Source organism: Chenopodium album, chromosome 9, assembly GCF_948465745.1.
Source record: "Chenopodium album chromosome 9, dcCheAlbu1.1, whole genome shotgun sequence".
Classification (NCBI taxonomy): Eukaryota; Viridiplantae; Streptophyta; class Magnoliopsida; order Caryophyllales; family Amaranthaceae; genus Chenopodium; species Chenopodium album.
Window position 1 is genome coordinate 58915497 of NC_137842.1, and position 10846 is coordinate 58926342.

Here is a 10846-nt window from a genome sequence, read left to right on the forward strand (position 1 = left end):
TAAACAATTTGTAAAATATTATAAAATGTGAAAAGTCAATGAAATTAAGTTATTCAAGTAATTTGTAAATTTTTATGAATAAGGAAAAAATAGAAATAATAATTCCAACTTTGATGAATTTTGGGGGTTCCTCTTTTTCTTCAATCCCTAACCGGTCAACAAAAGTCCGGACTATATCAGGTTACTTGGCACGTGTCAAGTCTTGAATTGTCCAAAAAAAAAAAAAACCACCCAGCTTCCCCTTCCCTCATCGATCCGCCCTAACCTCCACCACCACCACAGCCCAACCCGCCGTTTCTCCCCCACCCCTTGAGTCGCCGTTTTCCCCTCTCCTCGAAACCCCATGCAACCACCGATATTACCAACCACCATTATCTTAAAAATCGTAGCCACAAACCCCAAAATCGCATCCCTGAAACCCCAAACATTCCTCCCCCACCGCGAAACCCTAGCGGCTAGGGTTTTCAATTGTGGGGAGGAGTTTCTAGGGGTATTTGAGAGTGAGGGAGGTGGTTTTAAAGGTTTTTGAGAGTTGGGGGTGTGGTTTGAATGGGAGTTTCGAGTGGTGGTGGTGGTTGGAGCATGGTAACGGTTGTGGTTGCTGACGGTAAATGAGGTTTCGTGGCTGGGCGAATTTGGTGGTTGGTGTCAAGGGTTTGGCTTGTTGGAGGTTCCGGTGAGTAGGGGTGAGGTTGGGTGATTTGCTTTTTTTTTTTTTAATCAACTAATTTGTGACACGTGTTACTGTAACAAAAAAATAAATAAATAAAATTAACTCATTCAATCGGTAGCCGGTATTTGGGATTGAAGAAAAAGAAAATCCCTGAAAGTTCGAATTATTCTTTATAATATAAAGTTGAGATTATTCTAACGATGAAAGTTGAGAGTATTACTTCTAATTTTTACAATGAATAAATAAATATAGAGTAACAACTTATGCACAACCCGTACTTAGAACGAGCCCAAAACCTAATCTAGTCTATTGTAAAACAATTTAACCTTTGACCCATCTTCTTTTATTAGCAATATAATAACTCAGAACCTGTGATTAAAAAAAAAAAAAAAAAAAAAAAAAAAAAAAAAAAAAAAAAAAAAAAAAAACTCAGAACCTGTTAAATACGAGTAGGTAAAATTTTTCTTTCTTTATTCTCGAGTCCCCATCCTCCCACCTCCCCACCCACTTCCATGGCCAACACCATAACCACACCCCGAAATTGCAGCCAACACCACCATCACCCTCCGCCACCACCCCATCTCCTTCATATTACACCCCAACAACGGCAACAATATCCCACAAATCTCAATTGAAAATAAAAAGAGCCAAAAAATATCAGAGATTCAAAGCAGCAACAATTTTTTTTTTTGTGGGTTGAATATGGTGAACAAAGCCATAGATCAAATGGTGGGGCCGTGGGGTGGTAATTATGGCGAGTTAGTGATTGTTATTGGTGGTTGTAATGGGGTTGCGACGGTGGATGCATGTTTAGGTGTTTTGGTGGGGCTGCCATGGAAATGGAAGACGGGGGTGTGGCTACCAGGAAGCGGAAGACATGGGTGTTGGTGGGGTGGGGTTCAATGGGGGGCGCTGGGGTGGGGGCGGGGGCGGGGAAGGGGAAGGAGTTGGCGGTTGGATATGGGCAAGCAACACCAACCGGTCATGGGTCGGTAAAAGAAAATGATATCAAAGGTGAGATTGTTTTGGAATAAAAATTAAAGGTGAAATTGTTTTCGATAGGGTAAAGGTAAGATAATCTTTTCCATTTTCCCTATATTATATAAGTATTGATAAAGCTGATTGTATTAGCCGATTATATTAGCTAGTTTGAGTAGCTGATTGTGTAAAAGTGTTTGATAAATACGTAGTAGGTGTTAATCATTAGCTGTTTTAGTGTATTTAATAGCAAAAAAGCTAATCGTTCAATAAGCTGATGGCCGTGTTTGGTGAATAGCTTAAAGCTGAAAGCAAAAGTTTGAAGCTAATTATATTAGCTGATTTTGACTAGTTGATTGTGTTAAGTGATTTGACTAAGGCCCTGTTTGGGAGAAAGCTGAAAGCTGATTGAGTTAGCTGATTTTAACTAGCTGATTTTATTAACTGATTTGACTAACTTATTGTATTCAGTGATTATATAAAAGTGTTTGGTAAATAGTTGATTGTATAAAAGTGTTTGGTAAATAGATGATATTTTAAAGTTGATTCAGTATGTGAAATGACCAATAAGCTAATTGTGGGGTAGGTAGTTTAGGTAAGTTTTTAAGTTAAATGGGGGTATAAGTGTCATTTCACCACAAATTAATGAATAAGCCAATTGAAAAAGCTCATAAAAGGAGTTTTTTCAAAAAGAGCTTATTTAGTGGAATAAGCTCTTTAAATAAGCTTCCCACTAAACACCTTGAATCAGCTTATTTAATAGTCAATAAGCTAATATTGGTCAAATAAGATAATTTTGCTTAAATAAGCTATTTACCAAACACAGCCAATGTCAAAAAGCTCTTATAAAAAATACATTTTATTAATCCCAACTATTGCCGATTTACTTCTAACAATCCCAACTAAGGTTTATTTTTTAACAATCCTAATTATGCCCTTAGTTTTCCTACAACAGTCCCAAAAACCGGTTACCTGCTAAAAGAGTATTTTTTTTTTTTAAATGCCACATGTTAGCACATGATTGGCCTAATGTTAAAAAAAAAAAAAGGAAAAAAAAAGAAAAAAAAAAAACAAAACCCATTTCAGCCACCCCCGGCCCACCGGAAACCGCCAACCAAACGCCAGCCAACCGGGAAATCGGCCGGCCAACCCCCAAAACCACCCAACCACCTTCCCCCACCCCGAAACTGGCCGACAGGTTCTCCCAACCCCCAAAACCACCCAGCCACCTTCTCCACTAACCACCGCAACAACCCCACACCGCGAAACCCACATAAACTCGCCGGAAAATAGCCACACGTCCCCACTAACCACCGAAACCAGTCGATTTCACCTTTACGACCCTAGGTGACCTTTCCTCGACCCTCGAAACCACCTTCCCAGTCACCCCGATTCCCAAAACCACCAACAAGTCCAACGAAAGTCCAATAGGGTGGCTGGGTAGGTGGTTTCGGGGGTCGGGATTGGGCCAGCTTGGGTTGTTGAGGTTAGGCCGGCGATGTCCGGTGGGTAAGGGTGGTGGCCTTTGAGTTTCCGCCGGCAATGTTAGGCAGTCAGCTAGGGTTTTGCGGTGGAGAAGGTGGTTGGGAATTTTTGGGGTATTTTATTTTTATTTTTTTAAAATTGGACCAATCACGTGTTGACACGTGTCATGGTACCTGTTATAATAGGTTGTTGACTTTTTGTTGACCGGTTGGGACTGTTGGAGGAAAACTAAGAGCATAGTTAGGATTGTTAAAAAATATACCTTAGTTGGGGTTGTTAGAAGTAAATCGGCAATAGTTGGGATTAATAAAATGTATTTTTCCATTAGCATTTTGTAAAAGAGCTTAAAAAACTTTTTAAATAAGCTATTTACCAAACACCCTAATTAGCTTTTTGGAATGGTCAAACTTCTAATTGGGCACAATAAGCTAAAAGCTCTCCAATAAGCTCTTTACCGAACAAGGCCAAAATGTTCTAGCCTTTAAATGATTGAAGTTCAAAAAATAACTTATTTTTAGTTTAATAATATTCACCTTAAAACAATAATATTCAATAAAAATAATTTAACTTGTAATCTGTAGAAATATGTTTAAATTAGTAATAATATTCAGTAAAAATAATTTAAGTTATAATAAGTTAAGTTATGTAAAAATAAGGTTAAATTAGTAAAAAATTGTAATTTTAAACAATAAAATGAACACTGAATTAGTAAAAATAAGTTTAATTAGCAAATAAATTAAGTTTAGTAAAAATCATTTTTATTCATTAATTTTTTTTTAAGTTTAATAATACATTAGTTAAAATACTAATATATTTATTTATCAATTAGTAAATGTTTGGAAAATCTAATACGAAGTATTATGAAGATTTAAATTGATACCACTTTTGTATTTTAACAAGTGTTACGCTTTAACCGTCATATACTTTACAATTTAATTGATTTAAATAAGATAATAGGTTAGTAGGGTTTACGACTGTGAGAGTATTAAAAAATTGTAAAGAAATATAGTTTAATAATTTATTGATTTTTTTTTATTTTTTTGGTTTTTAGAGAGCCACAAAGGTGAGTGATGAGAATTGATCTTAAGATCACATGGAGTCGGGAGGAGAGCTCTAACCACTTAAGCTATCTCTCACTCTCTTGAAAAATAATGATTGTAAGAGGAAAAAAATAATAGTGGGTTTGTGGTGTGAGGACCATGAGACCCAGAAAGATATAATATTAAAAAAATAGATTTCTTCACCATTTGACATTTTTTGTTAAGAATACCGTTATATATAACATTTTAAATAAATTTCTTCGACTTTTATGCCAAAAACATGATATTATTATTGAGAATGCTTCATATTACATACGTCACGCAAACTAAGTTATTCTCAGTACGCAAAATGAGGCAATTTCAATTATTTCTCGTAAATTTTGACATTAAATCCGTTCCTTTGGACAAAAATGACCCCTACATCTCTAAAGAGCATGGTAAATTGTTTTTTAAACGTTAAGGTTTAACAATTTTCTTGTCAAATGGTGATGAATTTTTTTTTCCTTTTTTTTTGTTGGTATTATAAAATAATTTTTCTTAGGTGGTAATTTCAATAAATGGGTTTTTGTAAATTTTTCTAAAATAAAATAAAAATGGTTCTTTCCATCAAACTTTCAAACTTGAGTGGAATATATTGATGTTATATACAACTTAAATTAACCGTGTTTCAATAAAATTAACGTAAGTTCGGCTAATACAAGATTTTTTGTAAAAAATATAAAGGGAGTAAGTAACCTTAAGTAATACTAAGAAAGTATTAAAATTCCTCAATTATACTTGTATCTTATTTAATGGATCTTGTTAGATGTGTCTTTAAAAGTTTTAAATAAAATTGTTAATTGTATTAGTAGTGATTTTATCATGCTCATTTTATAGAAGATTTATTAAACACCAACTTAGCCAAGAAGGTTCAAATTAGTGGCTTTATAAAACTATTGATTGTATTAATTGAGGGCTTGTTTGCCATCGTTTTTAGTTTTCTATTTTTATGAAAATAAAAACCAAAAACAGTAAACAAGAAAAAGGTGTTTTCTTTCCCTAAAAAAAAAAAAAAAGAAAAAACGAAACGGTGTTTTTTCTTTTCTTTTGTCAGTTTTCAAAATTATCATGATTTTAATAAGTTTGACTAATTTTTGATTCATTACATGACATATATCATACAGCTCTTTTTTTAAAAAAAAAAAAAAAAAAAAAAAAAATCTGAAAAACAGAAATCTATAGTAATACGAAACAAGCCCTCAATTATCGGTTAGCTAAGAAATACAACTAATACAATCAACGGTTTTATAAAGCCACTAATTTGGATCCTCTTGCCTAAGTCGGTGTTTAATAAATCTTCTATAAAATTAGCTTGATAAAATCTCTATAAATACAATTAGTAGTTTTATTTACAACTTTTAAAGACACATCTAGCAATACTATTTGCTTAGGGTTTGGCTTCTGCATCCATCTTCCCCAAATTCTCATTTTTCAGGTAATAAAAATCCTAATTTCTTTATTTCCCAGTTAAAGTTGTCTATACAATCAGTGAATTAAGATTTTGATTTCCCTATATAATTTAATTAAAAATTGGTTTTTTTTTGTCTGAAACTACCTAATAAATCTAGATTTATTGAGAATTTGCGTAATAGGAGGTAGTGAAAGACGGAATAACTCAGGTTTGATTTCCACCATTGACCTAATTTTCTTATATTAACCCACCTCAAACACCCTTGAAACCATCGCGAGGGTTGGATTTCAAGGTGGTAAGGCTTTTTTTGGGATTGTTGGGGGGTATTTCGAGTTAGTTGGCATCGGGATTCGAGATGATGGTTTTTGGGGTAAGAGAGGGAGGTTTTGATGTTGGAGGGTGGTTTCAGCGTGATGGAGGCAATTTCAAGTGAGTTGAGTGTTGGTTATCGGGATGAAAGCAGTGGTTTCAAGAGATGTTTTGAGTTGGGTTAATGCATGAAAATTTGTTCAACAGTGGAAATCCGGCATATGTAGTATTTTACAATATCTTATCTCTGGTAATTTCTTACCATTTTTTATTTTTTTTAATTTTTTTATTGATTACTTTCTCACAAAATCTGAATTTTATTAGGTAACTTTTGACAAGAGAATCCAAAAAAGTTATAATTTTGCAATTTCATTGATGTTTTTGTATTAATTTCTGCATTAGGTGAACATTAACATGGAGAAGAGAGTTTATTTGGAGAAGAATTTAGATAGAATTTCTGATTTGCCAGAACCAATTAGAAGGCATATACTTTCATTTTTGCCAGCTGATGCTGCTGTTAGATCTAGCATTTTGTCGAGAAGTTGGCAGGGGTTGTGGACTGAACTTCCAAAATTGAAATTGAGTGAATATCAACTTAAATTTCAATTTCGTAGGTCACTTATGGTTAAAAAATTGCCTAAAGGTATGAATGATGGTGCTAGAGTGAAGAGAGAGGCAATTCTTAGGGAGAGGGAGGCGTTTTATGGGTTTCTTGATCGGGCTCTTGAGTCGAGTTCGGATTTCAAGAAGCTTGATCTTTATGTTTTTGGTTACGGGTTGGAGTTGGAGTCTCGCTTGGATCATTGGCTAGAATGTGTTGTTAGGCGTCGTATTAAAGTATTGAAATTGCACTTTAGTTCACGGAAAAAACCTAGATATTGTTTGCCTAAGATTGTATTAGGTGCTGATTCACTCACAAAATTGCACTTGCAAAAATGTGAGTTGAATTCGTCTCGTTTTGTGGATGCTCAATTACCTTCCTTACGAGAGATAGACCTTGAATATGTTTATATGGATGATGGAGTTATTGGAAGCCTAGCTGCTGTTTGTCCTAATCTCGAGGTTTTGGATGTCATAAGTTGTCGTGGGTTGACAAGATTTGTAGTCTCTGGTCTCAATAAGCTCTTAACTATTGAATTTGAGACATCTGCTGATGTAATTGAGTTGATTGAGATTGAGGCTCCTAATCTGTTGGAGTTCTTCTATATTAATGATCGCGATATTGATGCTCAGGCGTGTGCAATCAAGGTGCTAGCCTGTCCAAAGATGAGACGTCTGAGATTACATGGTGCTCAATTGGGTGATGCTGTTTTTAAACAGATACTTGAAAATCTTTTTGTCCTTGAAAAATTGGTACTATATTGCTGCAATTTGTTAGAGCATGTTTCTGTTTCAAATCAAAATCTTATCCAGGTCCAATTTTCCTGCTGTGGACGCATTAAAATGGTTGAAATTGATGCTCCTAATTTAAAATCCTTTCATTATTCAAATGGTGAGCTTATGACTATTAAACCCAAGGGTTGTGCTCTCAAGTTAACCAAAGCAAGCATTTTCATAAAACCAAACATCCGAGGTGACAATTGGTATGCTTGTTTCATCAAGTTTCTTGCAGAGCTTCGTCACTGTGAAAACTTACAACTTCGTGTTGAAACTGGAGAGGTATAATAATGTTCTTTTTTGGTTGCATGATAAGTTTATAATTTAATTCCGTCATGCTATCTATTAGCTAATTCTACCTTTTTTTTTTGGTGTTTTGTTTGCCATGATATTTTGAAAACAAGGAATTTCTGATCCCTGAATCAGTGAGGATGGAATCCTGCCCTCCCCTACATGGAGTTAAAAATTTGGTGGTGCAGCTTCGTTCATCATTGCTAAAGTATACTCAAGTCGAACTTGTTCAGGCTCTTCTTTGGCTTGCACCATGCCTAGAGTCTCTAACTATCAATAATGACTCTATTCCGGTCTGCAAGTTTCTTAAGGTATTTCTATCTTGGCAAATACTTGATCTTGATTTGCTCATATTTCTGTTTCTCTTAGGTGGTTTGTCCTGATAGGCTGATTTTGCTGTTTTTTTTTACATAACTTGGAATTTTTGTGTAAATAATATGAAGAATAAAATGGAACTGACCACCACAAACAATTGTCCAGATTAAGTTATACACTAGAGTTGGTAAAACATCAGAGACTGTCCTGCATTGTTACTGTTGTTGCATAGGCATTTCGAATCAGAAAACAAATTGTGGTGACTCGATCTGATAAGAATATATAACTAGATGGCTTTATTTATTTGAATTCTTTTCAGTTACTTGAGGTTAATTAATGACTCTTTACTTGTAATAAACCTGGCAATATCATTCATATGTCCTGCTGCCTATATCAAGACTCATGATTTAGCTAAGAAGATAAAGTAGATAATGACAGAAAATTAACTTGCATTTGTTCATCTCATTGAACTGCACAGAGCTGTGCTCACATTTGTTCTTCTACATGTCTCCGAGCTGTAGGTTAAATTACTTAGAGCCTTAGTAGAATTTTAACTACTTTCATTGTTTATATATTTTAAGAATATTATTCAAATTCAATGCTTTTACTGGATATAAAATAATATACTTCATGCATACATTTCTTTACTTTGTTCACTCTCTTAGGAAAGATGTTTTGTGATTATACTTATAGTTTAAGGCTTATTTGAGCATGTTGTTTATTCTTAGCTATGTTTTGGGGAGTCTAAGAGTCGAGATGGAAGTCCCCTATGGATCTCAGATGTAGCTGTTCAGGACATTTCAAACATTTATGTTTAATAACATAAGCCAACTTTTATCCTTCAAAAATAGATATTTGTTTTAGTTATACATCAACCTAGAACAGTCACCACTTATTTAGCTATGTGCTTTATGATTGAGTTATGGCGGTACATAGGACAAGGACTGAGAAAATGAAGCTTTCTTTTGTGCATATAAAACTGGAAGCACTGGGGATAACAGGGAAGAAAGTTACATGTCTCAGGCTGTGGGAGTTTTAAGTTGCTTAGAGCTCAACAAATTCGTTGTCTCGTTTAGTGTTAATCGTTAAAATGAATCCTACTGTTTCACCACACTTTCTCACATTGTTATGTCTTTGGCGAGTACATCTAGTATGTACTTATTTATGCAGATCGTTGTCACTTTTTAATTAAGGCTTTGTTTAAAGACAGCTTGAAAACCTGGATGGCATCGTAGCCATCCATTGTAAGTTTAAGACGGATGATAATTTTTTTTTCTACAGTTGTGGTTGGATGACCAGTCTGGAACGTACTTGTACATACAGAGTTACAAATAGCAAAATTTAGTTTCAGTATTCCCTTTATAATTAATAATTTTTTCTTTGGCTTTTGATGTTCCTATGTGCTTTCTGGGGTATTTTGTGTACTTCGATATGAGGTATGACGTATGATATCATTGCTCTTGTTGCTGGGCTTCTTGCCCCCTTACCCCTGGGTTTTTGTTTTGTGGTGTTGAAAAGTATGTGGGCAAATTAAGCTTAAGGCTCTATGGAGGAGATTTTTCTTACTCCGTATTATATTAGTATAAGTCCCTTGCACGGTTGCACCTTGCATGTGTCACAAAGGCTCATATATATAAAATTTGTAGAATCTAGTCTTGTTCAAACAAATGTGTAAATCTGTTGTGTAATTTGTATGCTTTTCATTCTTATAATGATTCAACATGTTTTGTTGGTAAGAAAAAGATAGGGAATGGGGTTGGGGAGCATGGTTTGAATGAGATGATAATTTTGTCTTGTTTTTCTTTTTACTCTTTAGTTCACATATGAGAAACCAGTGGAAGGCAAGAACTGTGGCTGCTGGAAGCATGCCCTTACTGAAGTATCCCTTGAGAATCGAAGTGGAGATGAAGACGATACAAAACTAGCAACTTTCTTTTCTAAGGCGAGGGTTGATGGGAAAACGGTATGTTTTGTCAAGAACGTGAGGCCTGGATGGTATCTAAGATAATGCTGGGCCTGGATAGCCCCGTATTTTCCTGAGTATATAAATGCGGAAGATGCTTAGATATACTTGGATCAGATGGGACCAAAGTTGCAGATCATGTATTGTGAGCTTCACTTCTATTGGTGTCTTTGTATTTCCTTGGGTTTCTGAGGTTTCCTTAAACAAGCTTTTTTTTTTTTTATCCTTTGTTGTTGGAACGACTAAGGCTTTGTTGTTGTTGTTGTTTTAAAACTTTGGGTAGACAGTTCCATCTTTTTATTTGATGTAGGGATTATGAAGGATTTGTTGTTTAAGGCTCATGAACTTACAGCCAACTGTCCGAATTCTTAAATGTTGTTGAAACTGTCATCATATTTAGAATCATGCAGAGAAGCTGAGAAAGTTTCAAACTATTAACTTTTTAGTCTGAAATGACTGAAATGATATGCAGATGTGTTACAAGCAAGTGAAGCAACCCACGACCCTGCCCTTGAGCGATGCTAATAACTTGCAAAATTTTTAAGAAATAAAAATTCTTAACATCAGGGCTGCAATATTTCACTTATTTTTGACTCGGCCACATTCATAAGATATGTCGGCCACATTCACAAGATATGTGGACTTAGATATATCCTTTTTGGCATATCTCGGCTGGACTTGTACAGTTATTTGTTAAGGTTCGGTTGCTGTCCCTTGCTGAAGAGTACATACCTTAAAAACTTACAGGTTACACTCGCGCTATAAAAAATTGATACATTTCTTTCACAAGGTATATGAGGCATTTGGATCTTTCAATGATACATTCCATACTTCCATGAAGTTGCAAGAATATTATTTTTTTTTTGGTAAAATTTTGTGCATAGATAGTTTTATGTTTTTTAAGTTTTTAATTAGATACAAATGAGAGGTTTTTTTTAAAGCAATAGAGACAGGTGATGAGAATT

At 34.7% G+C, this 10846-nt stretch overlaps 1 protein-coding gene across 4 annotated transcripts; it reads left to right on the top strand.

Moving 5' to 3' along the window:
- Positions 1 to 1598: 1598 nt before the first annotated feature.
- LOC145558624 (F-box protein At4g09920-like) lies at positions 1599 to 10317 on the top strand. Of its 4 annotated transcripts, none has more exons than XM_081619920.1 (4): positions 1599 to 1742; positions 6338 to 7594; positions 7717 to 7914; positions 9735 to 10317. In XM_081619920.1, exons 2-4 carry the CDS (start codon positions 6350 to 6352, stop codon positions 9924 to 9926), a joined length of 1635 nt encoding a protein of 544 aa, XP_081476046.1. In that variant the 5' UTR covers positions 1599 to 1742; positions 6338 to 6349; the 3' UTR covers positions 9927 to 10317. The 4 variants fall into 4 exon arrangements, with proteins under 4 accessions (XP_081476046.1, XP_081476045.1, XP_081476044.1 ...); XM_081619919.1 differs by having other exon boundaries at positions 1633 to 1687; XM_081619918.1 differs by lacking the exon at positions 1599 to 1742 and adding an exon at positions 3857 to 6185.
- The last annotated feature ends 529 nt before the right edge of the window (positions 10318 to 10846 follow it).

What these genes read in the sequence shown, in the direction of transcription:
- LOC145558624 (XM_081619918.1), top strand. Translation starts at nt 6,120, where the DNA reads ATGCATGAAAATTTGTTCAACAGTGGAAATCCGGCATATGTAGTATTT. An exon ending in TTCGTGTTGAAACTGGAGAG is followed by an intron (nt 7,595 to 7,716) that starts GTATAATAATGT and finishes TTTGAAAACAAG; the next exon opens with GAATTTCTGATCCCTGAATC. An exon ending in CGGTCTGCAAGTTTCTTAAG is followed by an intron (nt 7,915 to 9,734) that starts GTATTTCTATCT and finishes TTTACTCTTTAG; the next exon opens with TTCACATATGAGAAACCAGT.